The 23838-nt window shown below is 38.2% G+C and overlaps 1 protein-coding gene across 2 annotated transcripts in view; it reads left to right on the top strand.

The window, feature by feature from the left end:
- The window catches only part of ryr2b (ryanodine receptor 2b (cardiac)), an 82564-nt gene extending 61756 nt beyond the window's left edge, over positions 1-20808 (top strand). For both annotated transcript variants that reach the window (XM_086259161.1, XM_086259162.1), the window contains exons 82-104: positions 373-449; positions 609-682; positions 913-993; positions 1203-1291; positions 1552-1680; positions 2024-2128; positions 2382-2463; positions 2550-3826; positions 3996-4057; positions 4530-4671; positions 4823-4909; positions 5150-5362; positions 5517-5647; positions 6986-7028; positions 9819-9955; positions 10770-10830; positions 11174-11320; positions 11534-11668; positions 12597-12753; positions 12881-12945; positions 16098-16198; positions 18172-18223; positions 20272-20808. In XM_086259161.1, coding sequence (XP_086115287.1) covers positions 373-449; positions 609-682; positions 913-993; positions 1203-1291; positions 1552-1680; positions 2024-2128; positions 2382-2463; positions 2550-3826; positions 3996-4057; positions 4530-4671; positions 4823-4909; positions 5150-5362; positions 5517-5647; positions 6986-7028; positions 9819-9955; positions 10770-10830; positions 11174-11320; positions 11534-11668; positions 12597-12753; positions 12881-12945; positions 16098-16198; positions 18172-18223; positions 20272-20367 — 3543 coding nt within the window. In that variant the 3' untranslated portion in view covers positions 20368-20808. The remainder of the gene's footprint in view (positions 1-372; positions 450-608; positions 683-912; positions 994-1202; positions 1292-1551; positions 1681-2023; positions 2129-2381; positions 2464-2549; positions 3827-3995; positions 4058-4529; positions 4672-4822; positions 4910-5149; positions 5363-5516; positions 5648-6985; positions 7029-9818; positions 9956-10769; positions 10831-11173; positions 11321-11533; positions 11669-12596; positions 12754-12880; positions 12946-16097; positions 16199-18171; positions 18224-20271) is intronic.
- The last annotated feature ends 3030 nt before the right edge of the window (positions 20809-23838 follow it).

The following is a 23838-nucleotide window of genomic DNA, read 5'->3' on the forward strand; positions in this document are numbered from 1 at the left end:
ATGGTGATTTGGTTCCTGACAAGCTGGGGCAGGCCTTTACATCTACATACTTCTCCTGCATCCACCAATATGAACTATGAGTGTTTACCCGAGCTTACATTATACATATATATCTGTGAGTGGTCCTAATTTTTTTGCCTGTTTGTGCAAATTAAAATGATTTTTTTTGGTCTCACTGCAGGACGTTAAATAGGTCTACAATAATGTTTAAACTAAGTGCCCTCGTGTCATTATTTGTCCTTATTAGAACATAGCCTTTTCAAATTTTGTCATCTTACTGCAGCAATGCTCACAGTAATAAATCTAATTATCCCTGTTTCAAATCAGATCGTCCATTTATCAGACCTTGTCTTTGATGCTTTTGTCTGATAGAAAATGCTGGATTATCTAAAAGAGAAGCGAGATGTGGGCTTCTTTCAGAGCATGGCTGGGCTCATGCAGTCATGCAGGTGAGTAAATGTAGAAAAATTAGATATCAAGTCAAATGTTATAAAGGCTGGCAGGTTTCAAATACTGATTGATTTAATTTAAAATAAAAAAGGCAAGAGTACAAGTGCTTTACTTGTGCTCTTTTTCTGTGTGGTTGTGCCTGCTTTTCTTCTGTTCAGTGTTTTGGATCTGAATGCCTTTGAGAGGCAGAACAAAGCAGAGGGATTAGGCATGGCCACGGACGAGAGCTCAGGTACTGTATTCAAATAGGCAAAAAAAAATCTATTACTATTAATCCATGTCACAGCAGAAGAGCCAGCTGTGAGATCGATGGCCTTGAACATACTCTGAATTTACAGTCAAAAGTGGCCTAATTTTCTGTTCTCTTCATTCTTTGAACATTCTCTTACTCGGTTTATGAACCTTAGACCTCTGCTTTTTTTTTTTTTTCCCCTCACCTTTTTCTGTCCATCTTTTTCCCAGGAGAAAAGGTGATGCCTGACAAAGACCTAACCTGTGACCTGTTCCGTTTCCTTCAGCTGCTCTGTGAAGGACACAACTCAGGTTAATTGCTTTCTGCTGTATCCAGTTACATTCTGTCAAAGAGTTCACAAAAATATATTGATATATTGAAGAAACATAGATGGAAATTACTGTAGTTTAACAGCGACTTATAACAGCTGTGTACTACATATATATTGTCCAATCCTAATGTATGCAAAGCTCACTTTTAACAATTTGTCCACTTTAATAATATTTTGCTTATGTGTTAGATTTCCAGAATTACTTGAGAACACAAACAGGCAACAACACCACTGTCAACATCATTATATCCACTGTAGACTATTTACTAAGGATACAGGTAGGCACGCTGTGATGAGTTTTTCATTTGTAATGCTGTGTATTGGTGTTTCATTTAAGGCACATTTGTGGAGCCTAATGTTTTAGTGATTGATTGATTTAATTTCAAGTAGATGTGTCCAAAGATAAGGCAAAGTTAAATTAGCTGGAGTGCAATAGTAGAATTGGATTTGTTCTTTGTCTTTTTCAATAGTTTTGTCTCTAAAAGAACGTTTTAGTTGTGCTCATGAAATACAAACATTTTCCTCTGCTACACTGTAGGAGTCCATCAGTGACTTCTACTGGTACTACTCAGGTAAGGATGCGATTGATGCACAAGGTCAACACAACTTCTCCAAGGCCATTGAAGTGGCCAAACAGGTCTTCAACACTCTCACTGAGTACATACAGGTAAGTCTGTTTCCATTACATTCCATAGTGATTTTATTGCCCAGCTCTGTAGCCTTCATTAAACTTGAACTTGTTCCACAATGTAGTCTTTAAAATGTTTAATTAAGGATCCCAGCAGTCTGTTAATTTGGGGTTGTATATTTCAAATTCTTGTCATGCTGCAGAATTAATTTAGGACCAATCAAACTGCTTCGTAATAGCACTCTGGGTAAGATGTAAAGTGTCTAAATCTAGACACTCTACATAAATCCACAAGCCGGGGGCTTCTGCAAAGAGCTGTCTATTTCTCTATAAGTTCACTTTGCTTTTACTAGCAGCTCATATTATCAGAGTGTGCATGCAGGGTCCGTGTACTGGGAACCAGCAGAGTCTAGCTCATAGCCGTCTTTGGGACGCTGTTGTGGGATTCCTCCATGTCTTTGCGCACCTGCAGATGAAGCTCTCTCAGGTACAGTGTATTAATCCACTCACAGTGACCATGCATGTTTCCATTTAAAATTCAGAAGACATAAAATTGACAATGCTCTAGGTGATCATGTACTGCAGGGTTTCTACCCCCGCAGTCATCAGTTTTAGTTCAGATTTATTTTTAATATAAAACTGTCCTCTGATAATGTGCCCACTCGTGCACAGTGTAATATGTGAAATCAGTAGTACAACTTATGAAAATTTAACTATGAATATATTTTCTGCACATACAGGATTCAAGGCAAATAGAGCTTCTAAAGGAGCTCATGGATTTACAGAAAGATATGGTTGTGTTTTTGCTTTCCATGTTAGAAGGTAAATATCTTCTGTTGTTTTGCAGTTTGTGATAGTAATAAGTTACCATTTATCATTAAGTAAGGACATTCCTGTGCCTCATGCAGGTAATGTTGTCAATGGAACTACTGGAAAGCAAATGGTGGATATGTTGGTGGAATCGTCAGGCAATGTGGAAATGATTCTCAAGTTTTTTGACATGTTCCTCAAACTTAAAGACCTCACCTCCTCAGAAGCCTTCAGAGAACATGATCCTGATCGTCAGGGAAGCATATCCAGGAAGGACTTCCAGAAAGCCATGGAAAACTGCAAGCATCTCTCGCAGGCTGAGATCCACTTCTTGCTTTCGTGCATGGAGACTAATGATAGTGAAATTGTGAACTATGAGGCCTTTGTGGATCGCTTCCATGAGCCAGCAAAAGACATTGGCTTCAGCATCACCGTTCTCCTCACCAACTTGTCAGAACACATGCCCAACGATTCAAGACTAAAGACATTCTTGGAACTGGCAGAAAGTGTTTTGACTTACTTTCAGCCCAGTCTAGGACGCATAGAGATCCTCGGCAGTGGGAAGCGCTTCGAACGCGTCTACTTTGAGATCAGCGAATATAGCCGTACACAGTGGGAGAAGCCACAGGTTAAAGAGTCGAAGAGGCAGTTCATTTTTGATGTTGTCAACGAGGGTGCAGAGAGAGAGAAAATGGAAATGTTTGTCAATTTCTGTGAGGACACCATTTTTGAGATGCAGCTTGCAGCTCAGATATCTGGCTCTAACACCGGAGAAAGAAATACTGGGAAACAAGTTGAGGATAAACGACGCCTGGGCAATCAGGGAATGTTTTTCATGATTCATTGGTGGCTATTTCTCTCAACTCTACTTTCTCTGACAAACCTAAAGACACTGATGAAGATGACCCTGAAGGATATCCTCATGTCGGCTGCTCTATTCGTCCGATTCATTTGTATGGCTCAGGTACGGTCCATTTATGTTTTATTTCACAGCATCTTATACGTGCTGTATATTGCTTTTGTGAGTGGTGGGCTCATAGAGGGAGCCAAAAGGATTAGGATATCTGACATGCTTGGCGGTATCCTTGAACCAACTCTTGATGAGGTCACAGAGGTGCCAAGTGGTGTGGATCAGCCGAGGAGGTACTCTGCCAGTTTTTCGTCCCACAGAGAATTGAGGGAGATTGGGCAGATGGGAGCTGTGACCTCCCCCAGAGAGGTGGATGTACTGTCAAGCATTTTTGGCCTCAAACTAAAGAAAGAGGAAGGTCGATACAAACTTGTAGCACAAGACCTCACTGCCAGTCTGGATGACCTGTTCAGCACAAGTTCCAGGACCAGTGCTTCCTCTGATTTTGAGAAGCATCAGATAACGGTATTAAAATTACATTCAGAATGTTTTATTTAATGTTCGTGGCTCAGTACATTTTATTTTTCCCAAGGTTTTTCATCTGTGTGGACTTGTCCTAAGCTTCATTGATTTGTAATACTTTGATACTGTTTGAGCTTCATATTAAACTTTGATTCTTAATGAATTTTACAAGCAGCAAATTAAGGATCACACAACCACAGAGGATAAAAATGAAGACACAAAAATGAACACAGAGTGAGTCTCTTGCATGCTTTCTTATTTGGTTCTCAAAGAGGGATTTTCTTTAACTTCTCAATAACACTTTAAGTGTTACAGTCGCTAAAATGTGTGTTTAAAACCAATAAAAAATATTTTGCTAAATGACAGGCTGCTCCTTCTGGCTGCTCCCTTAACTCTCAAGGGGTTACAACAACAGATGGACCTGCATGTTTTATTTGATTTGATTCCCTGAGGCTGAATTTGTGTCTCCCTCTGGTCTAAAATCTTGGGTCTTATGCAAACATGCTGACCACTACACTGTTGAGCCACTGCCATTCAAATATAAAAACCACTGACTTTTCATGTGGGCTTAAAGCAAAGGTTAAGATCACATTTAACATCAAAAGTTTGAAATCTTCACAGGCAAAATTCTGCTTTCATCATCCCAGATATTGGTCAAAGTAAGGTTGTTTGACTTTCCCTCTGTTTGCGTATGGATTATTTGCAGAGAGAAGTCTGAGAAGAAAATTGGAAATGAGAAAGCAAAGGCAAGGGGGAGAGCCAAGAGATTCTCAAATAAGTTAAAAGAACCACAGAGCCAACAATCTGCCCTTTGGGAGACAATTGGCACTCATAACAAGAGCCTGCTGGTAATATGCACACACAGAGACACACATGGCTGTGAATGTATGAGTACAATGTAGATAAGGATGCATCCTTACACCCACGTCAGTTTTCCTCCACAGTCACATAAATATAAAGGCCACACACCTCAGATTTTTTTCTGTTTCTTTTTTCCAGAACTATTTTGCAAGGAACTTTTATAATCTGCGCTTGCTGGCTCTTTTTATCACCTTTGCAATCAATTTCGTCCTTCTGTTCTACAAGGTGGGAATGTGCTAATGAGACAAGTATTTTGTGCTGTTGTGTGTTTTGTCCATATTTTTTTTGCCCATTATTTGCTACTTCATGCTGTGAAGCCCAGGGAGTCAAACTGGGTAGTCTCGGTCGATGCTTTACTTTAACAACATTGAATTTCTTATATTAAAAAAGATGGTTTTTAATATTTTGTCAAAAAAAGTCAACTTTGTCTTAAGTATTATATATTTGGTCTACTGTCTACCCAAGGTAACACTGTTTCCTACCCTGAAAGAAGAGGAAGGAATGACCACATCTGTTTACGGTGAAGAACTGAACTCTGATGCTGACAACAACAGTGAGGGCAGAGTGTATTTTGTACTTGAAGAAAACAGTGGATACATGGAGCCCTCTCTCAATTTCCTGGCTGTAGCACACACAATCATCTCCTTCTGTTGTATTATTGGTTATTACTGCCTCAAGGTATACCAGTTTAAGAACTTCTTTCACTTTATATAATCACTTTTTACCTGTCAAGAGCCATGAAGTAAATTATTAACTTGAATGTTTTGTTAGTGTATTACTGGTGTACTTATTCAAAGAATATAGTGACTATTGTAGTGCGTTTGATTGAAAGGTACCATTAGTAATCTTCAAACGTGAGAAGGAAGTGGCACGAAGGCTGGAGTTTGATGGACTCTATGTGACAAAACAGCCTCCTGAGGAAGACATCAAAGGCCAATGGGACCGACTGGCAATTAACACCCCGTATGTTCATGACTTGTGTTTTAATATCATTTTTATTCATAAAGTAATGGAAAAATCAAATAACAGCCTGTTTTGTACTTCAAATCTAAGAAACCTGCTACTGACACCTAGTACTTGCTGGACTTTTCATTAGGTAGGCTTGACTGACTTGGCTTTAAGCCAAATATCAAATCAGCCAATCACATGGCAACAGCCATGAGGACATGATCAATACGACTTGGTGAATTTCAAACTGAGCACCAGAATGAGGGACAAAGGTGATTTAAGTGGCATTGTTTTTGGTGGACTAGTCTGAGTATTTCAGAAAACTGCTAATCTACTGGGATTTTCCAACTGGGGTTTACAGAGAAAAGGGCAAATATCCAGTGAGCGACAGATCTTTGGGTGAAAATGCCATGTTGATGTCTAAGGTCAGGGGAATATGCCCACACTGCTTTGAGCTGATAGGAAGGCAACAATAACTCAAATAACTACTCAGTATCATGTCTGAAAGCACAATATGTCAAACCTTGAAGCAGATGGGCTAGAGTAGCAGACCACACTGGGTGACACTTTTATCAGCTAAAAACAGGAAACTGAGGATACAATAAACAGAGGCTCACCAAATTAGACGATAGGAGATTGGAAATATGTCGGCCGGTGCGATGAGTCTTGATTTCTGCTGCTAGATCTGAATGGTGGGGTCAGAATTTGGTGTAAACAACATAAAAGCATAGCTGCATCCGACCTTGTATCAAGGGTTCTGGTTGCTGATGGTGTAATGCTGTGACTGTAATTTTGCTGGCACCCTTTGGGGCCCTTATTATCAACATTATAATTTCCACACCACAGCCTACCTTAGTGTTGTTGTTGACCATATCTATCCCTTTATGACCACAGTGTGCCCATCTTCTGATGGCTGCTTCCAGCTCGATAATGTACAATGTCACAAAGTTAACATCTCCAGCTGGTGTCTTGAACATGGCAATGAGTTCACTGTACTCAAATGGCCTCCATGGTCACCAAATGCCAATCCAATAGGATACCTCTGGGATATGGTGGAATGAAAGATTTGCATCATGCATGTGCAGCTGACAAATCTGTAGGAACTGCATGACCCTGTGCTGTCAATATAGTCCACAATCTCTAGGGAATGTTTCCAGCACCTGTAAATTAAAGCAGTTCTGAAGGCAGAATAGGGCCTAACATGTTTCTAGCAAGGTGTAACTAATGAGGTGGCTGGTGAGTGTATACATATTGAAGTGGCAGGCTGAAATTTTTCACTCAATGTTGCTTCAGTAAATGTTACAGTTTCTGTTCCTCCCATATGAATGAGTCTCTTACTCTTTATGTTTTCAGATCATTTCCAAGCAATTACTGGGATAAATTTGTGAAGAGAAAGGTAAGGTCTGGTCTAAAAGTGCTTATGCATTTATATAATTATGTGCATATTCCATGTAGTTACATTGCATTAAGAAACATAATGACATTTACCGTTTCATCACAGGTGTCATTATTTCCCTGTAAAATACCAAAATGATTTTCTTGCCTCAATAGACAGTGCAACACCTTCAGCCTTCTCATTGATTATGTCTCTGTAGTTTAAAAAAGGAGATCATTGTCATTGTCTGCTTTAAGAAAGCCCTTTTTGGTCTTTCCCCCCCAATTTAGGAACACTTAATGTGACTCAAATTCAACTTGTAATGCACTGGTAGGAAAGCTACTGGGGGCTTTACTAAGGGTTTGGGATTACCTCCTTTGGGATTAAAATAACTACTTTTGAGATTTACTAAAGAGACACATACACATTACTTTCTTGGCTGGCCTTAGGATTTTCCCTTTCTGAGTGCAGAATTTAGGGAGGACAGTATCTAAATCAATCATCCAAATGTGATTTACTAAGGTTTGCAGGTACTTACCCTGAATGACCAGTGTCCCATATTTTTCTGGTGCTTCTGCTTTTTCTTTTTTTGGTAGCGGAGCAGAACTGAATGTAGAGTGTAAGGAGGAGGAGAAGGATTAGTTGCCTAGTTCAAGAGGCCTGCAAGCCATAGATGTATTATCAGCAGCAAAGTCGAGTTTTATAGCGAGTATTTCATTTTGCTGTGTTTGGTTTTTAGTCACATTTATACACAGAAATATTATTGAAAACCTATCTTTGCTCAAAAGTATCCACACGGATCTCTGCAGCACTACCATCAGATCTCACACATGTTAGACTTGTGTCTAAGTCTTAATGTTGTTAAGGTGTCAATGAATGCAGATCAACATTTTGAATACAGTATTTGTTTTTTGTACAGGCAGATTAGAGTCAGATGGCTTTATTTGATTTGAGTAAATGCCTGTAGCACGCAGGAAAAAAGACCCCACACATTCATGCATGTGCGGCAGTAACAGTAATTTCAATAGAAACAGATGTGTACACTTTATTAATGTACTGTGTTATTTTGGCGCTGCTAATTTGCTCCACTCTTATTGGCACATTCTTGCGATTGCAGCCTCACTTTATGCGGATGACTTATTAAATCTGGCCTTGTGTGCTGCATCAAACTACATTCACTGATCATTTTATCAGGGGAAGCAGTTATTTAAATATTTAAAGTCTTCAGTGTTTGGAACATGCTGCTGTTCCCCTCTCATTTGAAGTGATTTGTTAGGAACAGTGTTAGCAACAACTTTATTTCACTGTATCACTTGTGCTTTACACTTGAATGAGTATAGGTTTGCCATTTTGTTTTGGTGATATGGTTTCATAGACACATCCAGCTAGTATTTATGGTAGTACTCATCAGCTTCTGAAGGGATATTTGGAAGTATTGATTTTATTTCACAGCAGTACTGTATATTGCATTTTCCTGGCAGTGTATATTTGAACAAAAAAATAGATATGACGGGTTCTCACAGCGACTGCTGTGGCTCTCGGGTTTTGTTAAGTTGTAGTTTAATGTTTGGATTTCTGTTAGGCATTACTGATATTCTAATACTTATTCGCTTGGGTCTTGGTTTCATATCATGGTTTCAATATCATCCTATTAGGTTAAACTTAGTGGCTTAGTTCTTCTGATTCTTGTTTGACATTCCTGAGTTCTGGTTCTTGTCATGATTTCTGTGCTGTTCTAGTGTTACTGCTGTTTTTGATTTGTGTTTTATTTGGTTTTGAGTTTATCCTTTGAGGGTTGTGTGCTAGTTTTGCTTCCTGTCTGTCTTCCCCTGACTCCCTGATTGTTTTCACTCTTCTCTCGGGAGTAGTCAGTCTTCTGTGTATATACAGCATAGAAATGTGTTCCATTTTGTCCTTGTTGAGTCGTTCTCTGTCTGCTACTCTCAGTGAGCTCCTTGTAATTTTTGTTTACCTATTGAAGTATGCATTTTTGGACTATGTAGTCTGCTACTAAAGCTTGCTTTTTGTTAAATTGTTCTGCACTGCAATGTGGCCCTTGCCTATACACTGCAAGTTTTATGATAGGCACCTGGTTGTAAGGCGTAATTAATAATTTATTAAGTAATTTTTGCACAAACACCTTCATTTAAAGAAGAAAATGTCAGGACTGGAAAGTAGTGTTTTGACTTTGAATTTCATTAAAGCACTTTGACTTTGGTTTTGGCTTTTTGCCACTTCATGGACAGTTGGTCTACATAAAATACACCTGGCACTCCCACATTGCATTTAATACCCTTGATTGCATCATTTTAAGAACTTGCAGTAAAATAGATGGTTAGAAGGTTTGTGATATTGCTTGCCAGACTTCAGAGTGCCTGGGTTTGTAATGGCAAATGGGCTTTATAATAAAGCTTGGCTCTTATTTTAATAGATTCAGTCACATAAAGTTGAAACTCATGTATTTGTCATGAGCCTAAGTCAATATTTTTAAACCAAGATGCAACGCCTGTGCATTCTATCAGGAAGGTAAATGGTAAAGTCTGCATCAACACAAATGTGTTGATTACTTTAAAACCAGTGTTTGTGCCAGTCATTCACACAACTGTCCAAACAAGCAAAACTAAACAAAAACACCCCCAAAACATTTGCAACACAAGTGTCTGACAATCTTTGTTTCGTTACACTTAGACTATGCAGAATTCAGTATTACTCCAAATACCATTTATCATTGTCTTGTGTAATTCATGTGACGATACACTGAAGAACACATTGCTTGCGTCACGATGCAAACATGTCTTCTTCCCTGTTCAGGTGATGGATAAGTACGGTGACTTTTATGGCTGCGAGAAGATAAGTGAACTCCTAGGTCTGGACAAGGCTGCTTTAGACCTTAATTCTGAAACAAAAACAAAGAAGAGGCTCAAGAGAGATGCTGCCTGGAGTGCTCTGTGAGTAGAGTTTGCAATTGTGCATTCTTAAAAAGATTCATGGGAAACATCTGAGGTCCAATGTGTCATTTATGTAGCTCTGCGTGTAATTTCAGACAAAATTATGGTGTAGTTTTTCGTTATTTATGACATTGCTATAGAAAGGTTTAATGCATGCAAGAACACAGTCTCATTTTCTATATTGTATATGCATTTTAATAAATACAAATAATTATTTCCTGACAGGCCTCCATAATATGGATTAGGTAGGCAGCTGTACACAAAGAAGCTTGCAGTGATCGCAATAATGCAGCTACTTATCTGGAGGATAGCTAGTATACAGGCTGTCTGGGAATGACATAGAAAAATTTAAATATGAAATCGATACAGCCCATTTTCTAATGCATTTTACTGTGGAAGTGAATTGGACTACAAAATGGGTCTCTAGTGAAATACATTAACAGTCTGGGTTTATTTACTGTTATGTTTGGCTCTTGTGTGGGCCTTGTTAGTAAAATAACATTTCAGGCAAATGATTATTAATAGCCCGTGGCATTTTTAATAATGGTTCTGCGAACATTGTGTGCGTGTGTGTCTGTGTGTATATGTTATGTAACAGGTAAAAAAAGGTCCTAGAACATTATGCTGTACTTGAGGAAGAACATAATATTCTAAGAAAAAGCCCCATAACTGAGACTGTGTTTTTAAAAATATAAAAACACAGTAGGTCAAGGCTCTGATCTAAATCACTAACATTTTGACCTTGTTTAATTGTTCTTGTTATTGTCTATCAATTATTTTTTTTATTAATTAATCATATCATATTTTTTTTCAGATGCAACTCCATTGACATGAAGTATCAGGTCTGGAAACTAGGTGTAGTTTTCACTGACAATGTAAGTTGGATTGCATCTAATAGTTTATAACTTTTGCTCAGTTTGGTTATAAGCCAAAGAAAAGGTGTTACAGCCTGCAATTTATGTTAACTATTTGGTTAATGTTACCAGGCAGTGGTTGTAAAACGTATCCGATATTTTATGGCCTATTCCTCTTTTGTTAATCTGTCATTCTACCACGCTACGATTTGTTTTGATAAAATTGGGCGTACAGCAGAGGAAGAGATGTTAATATCCTTTTTATTCGACTTATCTAAAATACACATTTGTCTCTTTATCTGTCCTTGTAATCTATATTGGTTGTGTTTCTTATGTTTGGTTGTGCTCGTGTGTGCACTTACAGTCCTTCTTGTACTTGGCATGGTACATGACCATGTCGTTTCTGGGACATTATAACAACTTCTTCTTTGCTGCCCACCTTTTGGATATCGCTATGGGTTTCAAGACACTTCGTACCATCCTCTCCTCTGTCACACATAATGGCAAACAGGTGTGTGTTTGTGCATTTGCATATCTGCGTGGATCTGTCTTTAATTCTCTCTCCATCAGTTTCCATGTGTGTTCATGGGTGCAGCTACAATGCATCCGATGTTTGCTTTCACCTTGTGAGGTTATATTGAGTTGTGTATTAAAGAAGAAGTAGTGTATTAAAGCCCGTCTGCCTCTGTCTGTCATTTTCTAATTATGTATGTGTGCTTGTCAGTTGATCCTTACCGTGGGCCTCTTGGCTGTTGTGGTGTACCTCTACACCGTTGTAGCCTTCAACTTCTTCAGAAAGTTCTACAACAAAAGTGATGACAAGGACATCCAAGACATGAAGTGCAATGACATGCTTACTGTGAGTTTAATGTGCATATTGACACACACTCTCCCTCCACATATATCTGCCTCTTATCACCGTCGCTATCTTTTTGTGCTTATCTTTATAATGCAAACACAGCCACCCACCTCCTTTTCTACCTGCACAGTGAGCGAGGTAGAGGAAGGTTCTGACAGGGATCCCTATTGTTCAAATGAAAACAGCCTCATGTCTTATTCCATCAAGTTTTTTTTTCTATAAAATGATGGACACTTTGAGAGAAAACAGCCCCCGAAGCCTCAGCACAGCCCTTTGTTTGGCCACTCAAAATATTAACACCCCACTGCCTGCTCTATTCTAATATGGACTCCACTGTCACTCACATATGCAGGCGGATGGGAAGTAAAAGCATTTGAATGAAGCCCTGTTAATATAGGAGGTGAGGGATATTACGGTAAACCCTCAGTCTCACTCGCCGTGCTGTTGTATCAATCGCTCTACAGTCATTGCCGTACCATTTTAAAGACGAGTACAATGAAAGCGTATGAATCCAAAGCAGAAGACTTGTATGGAAAAATCTTTGATATTTAGATTTTGTTCAAATTCCTTGTGGAAAATATTGTCCTTGGCAGTTAAAGCACAGTGTAGCCCTTGCTAGACAACTTGAATGTTAATCTGTCTTGCCTTATACTCCCCAAAGGGGAATACATGTCTGAGAAGATTGATGAGAAACAAAACTTGCACTATTGTTTAAAAATGTAGAAGTAATGGCAGTTTAATATTTTTTCTCCCCAATAGCAACAAACATGAATAGAGGGATGAAAATGCAGAGAATAAATTCTTTATTGAGCTTCAATATTAACAAGTATTCTTCAATACTTCACACCACTAGCAAAGTTAAAGGGAGGAATAAATTGAGGGAGAAGTGCTCTGATCCTCATACAGAATATTTATTTATTTATTTTAGTGTTACATGTTCCACATGTATGTGGGAGTGCGTGCAGGCGGTGGAATTGGCGATGAGATCGAGGATCCTGCTGGAGATGAGTTTGAGGTGGAACGGATTGTCTTTGATATTACGTTTTTCTTCTTTGTCATTGTCATCCTCCTGGCCATTATCCAGGGTAAGACACACACACGCACACAAACACACACACACGGTGAATTTGTTTTGCAACTTAAAATTAACTGGAAATAAAGAATTTATCATGCATCAACATGTACTGAAAAAGCTCATGATGTTGCTCTTAGGCTTGATAATTGATGCCTTTGGAGAGCTTCGTGACCAACAGGAACAGGTGAAGGAGGATATGGAGGTGAGATTTGACACTTTGTCTCACACATTCACAGTATATTTCTATTGGTGATAGCCCTGTTATTAAAAAAAACCCACTTGTTATTAATATACGCATTATATTGCAGTAAGCAACCACAATTTCTTTTGTTTGTTTCCATATTTTGAGCAAAATCAATTTCCAACAATACATAATCCAGCATTGTGAGATATAAATGTCCTATAAAAGCTTTATATTGTCCTTTGCACCATGTTTATGTAGCAGCAGCTTCTGTGGCTAAGTTTGATACCAGGGTTTGGTACTATGAAGCGATTTCAACATGCCTAGAGTGTCTTTCTTTTACCTGGATTCACTTACCTTAACACCAGCAATCAGAATAAGTGGTCACACAAAGCTGGTTATTAACTCAGGTCTCCTCTCTTTGTGGCACTGGCAGCATCTCAAAAACATAGATGGATAAGTATTCTGGCAGCAGAGTTCCTGGTTTTTGGAAATGAGGATAAAGCAATAATATGGAAAAAATATCAAGAGGTTAAGCAAATAATACTGACGAAACATGACAGCTTCTGCACACAAAGCAGTGTGTGTGAGAGGAAAAGTGCTGCACAGTTGTTTAGTATTAGAAGTGCTGCATGAATGTGTGTATGCTTTTGGTGCTTTGGACAGGAAGACTGTAAAAGATCTAGTATATTAACAAAGTCTAGCCTATTTGAAGCCAGAAAGGAAAGTGGGGAAAAATGCCAACTGTGTAAGTTGACAGACTTATCAGTTTAATAGCTCTACAATTAGGACAAGTAATCTAGTATTTAATTTTTTTGTTTTACTTTTTGTTCTTTCAGCTGCATCCTTTAATGGTCTCAGAATAATGAATATATATATATATATATATATATATATATATATATATATATATCAGAATTCAAATGTAGACTTTAGCATAAGGTTAAAACATACAAATCATGTTTTAAAGCATATAAAACAATATAGTAATATAATATTTATGAAACACAAAGGCTTCAGATGTTGTTGAAAAACTTTAGACCATCCTACTATCTGTGCATAGAAGTCTGAGAGATCAAGGATCCCTCAGGCCTCAAATCAGTTGTTTTCTGAAGACTCGATTGGTCAGTAGGTGGTGAAACAGCATTTCATAGTACAGAAAACTCTGGTTAATCCTGAAGTTACCTGGATAAGATGAAATCCTGTTTCATAGTACAGACTTCAGCTGTAACTTAAGTATGTGGGAGCAAACAAACTGCACACATACACACATACAATTACATAAAGGAAGTACATTCAGTTATGGGGCTTGTTTCACAGGAAACAAATGTACCATTAGCACTAATGAGAGGGTACCATTATCTCTTTCTCTTGAATGATTAGTGACTTGTCAGCACAGAAACTCTAGTCTGACAAAAACAAATTGTTGATTAAAAAATAATAAAGTATTCATAAAATATGCATTTGTTGTTTTCAGTCTTTCAGTCTTGTTTCTCTCATGTTTGAATGCTCATGTGCCCATACATAGAAGCTAGAAGGAGTAGAAAAACAAATGGAAATGCACTGTTTGTTATTTAAAGAATAGTTATTTGTTAGGGTTATTTTGCTGAACCCAGTGAACCAGGGAGCCAGGCTAAAACCCTCACTGGTATATCTATAAGGCTTTAACAAACCGTGAGAATCAGAACCTAAAAACAGACATAAAGTTAGAAACAGTCTGACACTAGAAGGAAGCAAAAAAGCCCAAAGGTGCAGGAGAGGCAGCCAAGTAATCGAAAACTAGACCTTTGATTACCAGACTGAGGAAACAGGGTAGTACACTTAGTCTGACAAAACTGGTGAGCTACTGTCTGAAAAGAGTGTACTCATATAGTTGTTATTGTCATTAACATTTAAGTCAGCATCTGCCATTCCACATTCACAGAGAAAACAATAACAACATAAAATATAGTAAAGAGCTGTGGTTCAGCTGACTGCAAAACATTCAGAAGAAATTCAAGCAAAAATAAAATATTTTACAGATTGCTGAAGGCTGAATAGAGCAGATGCAAGCTGGGGCTGTGAAACTGTTAAAAATAGCGATACATTGTGTTAATTCGGTATAGGCTTGTGACAGTTTTTCCGACATCTTCGTCTAATGTGTTCTTGCTTTCTACTGTATATGTTATATTTGTCATTGTGTCACAAAATAAAAAACAGTGTCACAGATTTTACACCTGCTTTTCCAGATGTTGTATTATAGGGGCATTAAGCTCTGCTGCTCTCAGCAATGATAAATCAGGTTGAGCTCCATTCCACCATTATTTGCCATAAATAGAAATGACCTAAAATGCATTAAACTCAAAACACACATTTCGTTATTGCTTCTTTTCAATCACTGTCACAGCACAAACAGGTTCTTTGGTTTTCCCAAAGCATCTTTCTTTTTTTTTTTAAACACTTTGTCTTTGTGACATTCAAACCCCCAAACAAGCCAAAAATTGGTATGTGTCGATGATTGGGTCCCCTGACACAAATGAAACAATATAGTGTACGCATTTAAGTAACGAGAGGACTGCTATTATATATCAAGAAAGCCACTGGCTTAGCAGATGGCAGAACACAGAAGACCTTACTCATCAGGCCAGGACTCTGCTGTCTGTTTACACCTAAAGACTGGTGACCGCTTTTTCAGTTACAAGGATGTACACATCCTGGACAGGGAGGAACGCATGGTTTGAGTGGGGAGTCAAGGAGGGCATTTATGTGAAAACCCTAAGACTACATCTTCTAATGCTGTGATTGCGACCATTTCCCAACTCTTTGTGTGTTCAGCTGCTCATGGCTCATTTGAGTTTTAATCATTATACAACTGTCCTCTTTACAAGGCTGGGAAAGCTACGGTCAGATGATCAGAATCAACTTTCAGTATCCCCGAAGTGTTGCACAGTGGCTTGCAAAAGGAATATTAGGTTTCTCTTCTTACTTGTATTTTCCTTATGTGGGTGTCCTCTCAGTGCATTTGTTTAAGAAAAAAAAGGTGTCAGATTGTTGTGCTAGCAGGCTAAATACCACATTTGAATCACAGAGCACTAAAACAACGGGCTTCTGGTCTTTCTAATTTAGTCTGGGGAACATCATGTTTGTCCAAATCTGTTTCATGAACCATTGCATTTTACTTTCTCTTCCTGCAGACCAAATGTTTTATATGTGGAATGGGAAGTGAATACTTTGATACGGTTCCTCATGGCTTTGAGACTCACACGCTTCAGGAGCACAACCTGGCCAACTATCTGTGAGTTCATCAAAGCGCTGGTTTTATGCCTGGGTTTGATATCAACTCGACCTAATTTTAGAAATATTAAAACTAAGTTCTTACGCATTGGTCATGTTTACATTTGTAAGTTTTATGCATGCTTTGTCACCACTGAACAGTTATAAAATGCAAACATTATAAATCTAATTAACACACTTGACTGTGTATCTGTATGTCTCCATAAATCATTGCTATAAGTTCATCTCCTTTCTCAAGTTTAGCTCTCAGTATAAAACTTTGTTTACCACAGCTTGCAATTCAGATTCAAACCATTGTCTTTAAGTTCTATTTTTCACTTATACTCAATGGCCACTTTGTTAGGTATACCTGTTCAACTGCTTGTTAATGCAAATAACTAATCAGCCAATGACATTCCAGCAACTCAGTGAATTTGGGCACGCAGACATGGTCGCAATGACTTGCTGAAGGTAAAACTGAGCATCGCAATGGAGAAAAAAGATGATTTTCAGTAAATTATTTTCTGGTTCTGCCGTTAGAGCCAGACAGGCTGGCCTGGGTTTTCCACACAACCACACAGATGGCATGATCAGAATTTGGCATTAACAGCATTAGATACGTATACATCCTACCTCATAACAATGTATCAGGCTGGTGATGGTGGTGTTGTAATGGTATGAGCAATATTTTCTTAGAATCATCTGAACATAATTTAAACATCCCAGCCTATTTGAGTTTTGTTGACCACAGCCATCCCTTTATAACCACAGTGTACATTTTCTGATGGCTGATTAGAGCAAGTTCATGCACCATGTCACACATTTCAAATAATCTCAGACAGGTTTCCTCACTGTAGCTCCACAGTCCCCATATCTCCATTAGAGTACCAATGAGATGTGGTGGAAGAGGAGATTTGAATTACTAATGTACAGCTGAAAAATCTGCAGCAACAGATTAGACCAACATTTCTGAGGATTGTTTCCAGCACCTTGTTAAACCCATGCCATGAAAAAGGCAAAAAGGATTCAACCTGGTGCTAGCAAAATATATGTAATAAAGTGGTCTGTGAGTGTCTCTGTGCTTTGTTAATCATTTTATTGTGATATGTGTAATGACAGTCCAGTAAGAATCAAAACACCTCCTAACCTAAAAATACATGCATTTGACCAAACTCTGTATCCACCAAGAACACAGTTTATCTGTATATTATAAGACACCTATGTAAAGCTGTATGTATTACATTAAGAAAGCCATAGTCATTTACATACACAGACTGCTAATTGAAATGCTCAAGAGTACCACAATAAGTACAATAGGATGAAACGCTAATAAAAATAAGAAAATGTGTGTAATAGAAGGTATTAAAGGCAGAAAACAATAACCCCACTCAAGCTTATTAAGTTGTCATGGTTAGAAAATGATTATCATTTTGTCTTTTTCACTGCTTTTCAGCATAACATGAAGGAACCTTTTCTGCTAGAAGTAAAAATGGTTACTTTGAAGGTGTCATTGCATTGTACATTGTTGCCATGTCAATAATTGCCTGTGGCAAGCGCTTTTGAGACTGATTAGTATGGATCTAGCAGGATGTGTTTGCATCCCCTGATTGATGGACTCTTCTTTGCTCATGAATATGTATGTACAGTCGTGCCTCATTTGACATTTTTGGCTCACCTGATAAAGGTCTATAGGCTGTAGCATCATTACTCATAATTTAATAAACCAAAGGATCATTAGATTTCATTATTTCTTGCTTGTCAATCATCAAATAATTGCAAGTATTAAAGGTAATTTTAACCTGATTGTCAGGTTGACATTGCTGGTTATATTTCTGCATTTGAAATCCAATTTACATTCGTAATCATCATAATCCTTCTACTTGACTACTACATGAACAGTTTGTTAATTTAAGTTTTCACAGAACCAAATGAAATCATTGGTGGTTTGAAAGATTTGAAACTTGTTGCATAACTCCCCCTTCTGTGTCTTTGCAGATTTTTTCTGATGTACCTTATTAACAAGGATGAGACGGAACACACGGGGCAGGTATAATTGTCGTCTTTTTATAGCATGATCAAACCAAAGAACTAGATGTGCACTTTTAAATTTCCTAAACAATTACACTATTTTGACAAGATCAAATCCCAAAGTATAGCTTTCCAAAAATACTCCCTTCGTGTCTCAGTGACCTATTATTTCACACATTTACCATGATAATGACAGAGCTGTGGTGTAACCTTTTCAACTAGGACAGAATATGCATTCACACTGTCTCTCAAAAGCCTTATCACTCCTGGCACGCATATTTTATAACAATATACATGCTAGATATTGCCATTATGAATACATCTCCACTTAAGCACAAAACATTGTGCAATTAGTGGCATGTTTTAAAAAGGTAAATCTTTACAGTTTCATGGCACAATTGCTCACAGTCAAAGAAAACTACATTGATTTAATCCACCTGAAACATTTTGAACTTGGGGCATTTCAAATCAAATGGGTTCTGGGACTTATTCCTAGATATACTGGGTATATTCTTTCAGCATATTGTTCTTCTCAGATATTGCTTGAAAGAGGAGCTGCTTGGTGGAAAAATATTTCTTTCTCGTAGGCTATGTCCTCTAAGAGCTGTCACTATTGATTAGAAATCCTGGCACATGCGCAGTCTTGAAGATTTTCTTTTACACCCTTGTTTTCCACACCGACCCCTTTAGCACTGTCTCTACCATGCACATGACTTTCAGCCTTGCTCTGATTTTCTTCATCTACTTGTCTGCTAAAGAATGCAAGTGGAAACTTCTTGCTCCCAATGGCCATTACAGTCACCTAGTCAAAAAAAGTGAAAGGTTTTAGACTTGTCTGCACACATAACAAAATAAACACTCCAGGATGCCAGTAGTCTTGCATCCTAATGTGCGCTAGATTTTACCATAAAAGACGAACTTTCTTCTTGTTACCTATTCAGCCATTTTCCTGAGTGTGCACATGAACTTAGCCACCATGAAATCAAAGCTTTCCCCAGCCAGGGTGAAAGTACTTAAAATGGAGAAACTAGTAGTCATCCTGGTGGCCCCAGAATGTGAAAACATGGTTCTTAATCATGATGCAGCTGCTGGTAGAGGAGCTGTGGCAGCTTTGGCATAAAGATGAAGTGTTGCAGCTGGACCATACAATCCTCCATTCCCCAGTGATAACCAAGGGTTATGCATGGCCCCTGAACGGGAATGCCTGGTCCCCCAATCCCCTTGTGGTATGTACTATTTAAGGAGCAGAAGCTCCTACAGCCTGTTGTACAGTTGAACAGGCTACATTTCAGTCCCAGTACATGGAAAACTCCCTAATAACCTTACCTCATGCCCTCTCTCTCATTGAGTCACAAAGGCTTCAAAGAGAGGGTTTTTTTTCCACATCCTTTGTTTTAGGGCTTTTAGATATGAGTCATGTGACTCAAACCTGTCACGTTTCCATGGATTACTGACATGCACATGATTGAGGCAGTAAGTGAGGAAATGAATCTTTATTTGACAGCAATCTATAGGCTTATCTGATAAGTTAACAAAGTGTTTATGTTTTATTTTTTAGTTTAATCAATTCAATTACATAATATGTCTTCAGGACCATCTATATCCATCTAGTCATTAAAAACCCAGGTGTTAAATGATCTAGTAAAACTCCCATTGGAGCTGATAGCTGAAATGTCTCTTAAGGTAATTTCTCTTAAGATAGCACTCCTCCTCCCCTGACTTCTGCACACAAAAAAAATGTGTTCCTCAATTTCACCATCTTGCGCTACTAACAAGGAAGATGAGAGCGTGCCTACTTTACATCCATGGGCACAAAGGCAGAAGAAAATGTCGAGGAATTCCCCCAAGTAAGGTGATAAACCCAACAGTGACAGCTCTTACTGTACATGGCTGTCTGTACTCATAGATGGAGCATGTATCTATTTCTCTGGCATGGTACAAGCAAACATAAAAGAAATGGAGCCTGCTAACTTCATTTTATTTTTCTAATTAGCTCACTGTCAAAGAATGTGTTCATGATGAAATTAATGACTTTTTGATAAATTGCTACTCTGTTGACCTTGCCAGGAATCTTATGTGTGGAAAATGTACCAGGAGCGTTGCTGGGAATTCTTTCCTGTGGGAGACTGTTTCCGTAAGCAATATGAGGATCAACTGGTATGAAATAACCTGAGAGGTCTAAAGCCTCCCTAGTGTCACAAGACAAAATCTGTCTCGATTTATGCCTTTGGAGTTGCTAATTTGCCTTCAGTTCTCTGTGTGTTTCTATAGTATTAATTTTAGATTTTGGCATTTTCTTTCTCTCACAATCAAGTATTTCATTTATTTTACAAAATTAATTGGAACCAAAAGATTGAGAACCACTTGTTTATGTTCTCATACAACATTAGTGTGTGATGCATGTATTAGCAGTCCTGTGGGAGGAAGCTATTCATTTGAGTGGTTTGTTAAGACTGCAGCAGCATCTGTAGTAATAAGGCTTTTTCTGTTTCATAAATCATTATCTGTCACAGTCAAAGCTGGCAATCGAAATTCAGTTTGAGGCATTTTTTTTCTTGCTGGATGTGTGTCATGTTTTCTAAATAAATTGATTTGTTTTTCTAATCAGAGCCTCCCATTCCTTCCTCCTGTGACATCCATATAAACACTCTCCCTCTGGCATTTGCTCTTTTTACTCTCCTCTGTTTCTTGTGGCTCTCTTGTCTTGTCTGTTGTGCTCATCTCTCCAGGATCCTTACCCTTCGCTCTTTGCTGTTCCCCCCTCCCGCGTTCCTTCTGTTCCCCTGCAATTCCTTGTATCGAGCTCTTTCCCACCATCATTGTCAGCTGTGGTGTAGCACGCTAGCAGATCTCTCGCCATTCAGGTCAAAACAATATTTCTGATACCCGTCTCTGATGGCCGAAAAGTCCTGAGGGAGTTCGTGGGTATAACTCAATGACTAAAAGAGTGTGCTGAGTTTTGTTAAACTGTTAAATCATGCTGAGGTTAACAACAGGATGACAGGAGTTGGAGTGCCACCTACAGATATTGTCCTCATTATGCAAAGGTCACACTGAGTCGAACAGATGTACTGCTGCTATGGATTCTGGCTGTTTTTGAGTCATGACCATGGCACAGTATTGTTCAAATATTGTGAAAAAGGTGGGAAACTTGTGCTGTTTGTGTCAAAAAATAGTAGCAAGTACTCAATATTTATTTATTTATAATTTAATTCATTAATTAGTTTTAATTTGTTAAAAAAAACAACAGTTGCAAATGGTTTCTTTTCTAAACACATATACATTTTTCTGTCTCGAAGCACTTTTAACCTAACATTTACACACTCAGGCCCCAATGCGTTGAGGACAACTTAAGGTTCAGTAGCTTGCTCAATGATACTTCAACATGTAACTTGGAAGAGCCAGGGATTAAAGCAAAGGGATAAATGTGAGAGGAAAAAGGAAAGTTCAACATGCAACAACTGTGACAGAATTTCCATGTAACTGTAGATGTATATAAATGACTCAAGTGTGAGTTGTAGTCTGGCCATTCTTAGTTTTATGGGTCCTTTTCACAGCACAACCTTTACGTGCACAACGCAAATATCGCAGTGCTCGCCAATTCTGTGTCATGCTATATTTTCATGCTTTTTTTTTTATAGCCATGGTTACTGCTGACCATGCAGTTGTAATATTCTGGATATGATTGACTTCTCAATAAATTGCAAATGTCATTGGTTTGTACAGAGCACCCAACCGATGGTACCAGAACTTGTCACTTTCTTTCTGTACCTCACAAATTACAGTAATCAGTGAATTGTGATGGATTGGGAGCTGCTATGTCTGTTATTGTTCTGATGATTACTTTGTAACAGATTCTATGGACCGCCATTCAACATCAAACCACGACTGGCTGTGACTGGCGATATAACATTGATATATTAAACAATGCTTACTGCTTACAAGAATCTGTTTAAACCTGTAATTTGGTGCATCTCGATGGCGTGTTGTAATGTTTGACAAATATATGATAGAAGCAGAAGATCTGATTTTGAAGAAGAGTGAACTGTACAGGGTAAGAATTCTAATCTTGAATTTTTCAAGCAGCTGATAACGTGTTGGTATTTTAAACATAAAGAAAACGTTCTCGATTGCCAGCCCTGGAAAAAGGAAGCCCTAACACATCTGAATGTGACATGTTCATTAGCCAGGATTTCCAAAAGAACAAACCTGTTTGAATCCATGTTTGATTCAGACACATCCATGGTGTAAATGCTCATGGCATTGGCTAAGTCATCCCCGTCAAGATATGTCTTCTAGCAGCACATGCAAACACCACACTGACATTTCAACAAGGTGAGGGGGGTCTTTAAGATCGTGTCACTTCTACACTACAGGAAGACTGTACTTATTTAATCTGTTGCCACATTAGCCAAAGACCAGAGGTCGAGGAATGTGGAAAAAACCGCTAATCAAAAGCTTATTTAATTTGGAAAGATACCATCTTCTAGTGAGTATAAAAATCAATCATGCCGTCTAAACACCAAACCCACAGACATCCAACTCCTCTTTCACGCCACAGATTTGCAGGAGACATGAGGTCCAATTTCATAAGAAACCTTCCAACAGTTGATTTACTAGTACACCGTGTACTTGAAGGAGGGAGTCTGATTCCATCAAAACAACGCAAATTAAACATACTGTTTATTGTATAATTGCCACATATGCCTGATTAAAAGATATTGTGGATAAGATTGATGTTTTTTTTGGAGCTGCCAAGCTTCCCCTTCTAGTCTTTAATCTTTCCATCCTGTGGTTGAGTAATGCCAGGTCTTTCAGGTCTGGATGCAGTTTAGGTTATGGAGCATCATTTAGAGTCTACATTGAATGAACAGTAGTATACTAATCCTGTGGCATGACATGACAAAACTCAGGTACTTAACTGAGAATGAACTTGAAACTAACTTGATAAAGTTGGGTTACCCATGCAGATACAAAACTGAATTATCATTTTTGTATGAAAATGGTAATACATGGTAATAACCAGATGAACACTAGCTGAATGTCATGTCGTGAAAAAATCCAGCAAAGACCTGACATAGAGATGCATCTGACCCTTCAGTTGATCAGAAATGGTCTCAGTGGAAGGGTGGCTGTTGAGATGCCTTTCTATAGGACGGGTAATGGGGACAAAAGACTAAGGTATGTCAAATTGTACAAGAACTAGACTGAAAATTAGATGCAATAGGTTTTATGCAGTGGTGAATCTAAATTTGAAATTTCTAGTTCAGATTGTTGTCAGAATTTCTGGATGAGGCAACCAATATCCAAAGACGAGCTGTGGATTTCCTTCAATTATTCCTGTAGACTACTTAAATAAATTACAGGAAAGCTTGCCTAAGTATGCTCAGGCTGTGTTAAACGGTGGATACCAAATATTGTCTTTTGAGCTGTTTTTGCCTCATATAATGTTTTTGCATTTTAATTGGCTCCATAAGTATTTGGACAGGGACAACTTTTTTCCCCTCATATTGGTTCTGTACATTACCACAATGAATTTTAAATGAAAAAACAAACAAACCAAACAACCTTACAAATGCAAGCAATATCCAATTTAAATATTGTTACCCCCAAATGAAAGGTGATGGTCTACAC

This window comes from Aulonocara sp. 'chitande type north' Nkhata Bay, linkage group LG13 (assembly GCF_057382095.1).
Source record: "Aulonocara sp. 'chitande type north' Nkhata Bay isolate Kocher_YH1m ecotype deep benthic linkage group LG13, A_spYH_male_GT1.1, whole genome shotgun sequence".
Taxonomy (NCBI): Eukaryota; Metazoa; Chordata; class Actinopteri; order Cichliformes; family Cichlidae; genus Aulonocara; species Aulonocara sp. 'chitande type north' Nkhata Bay.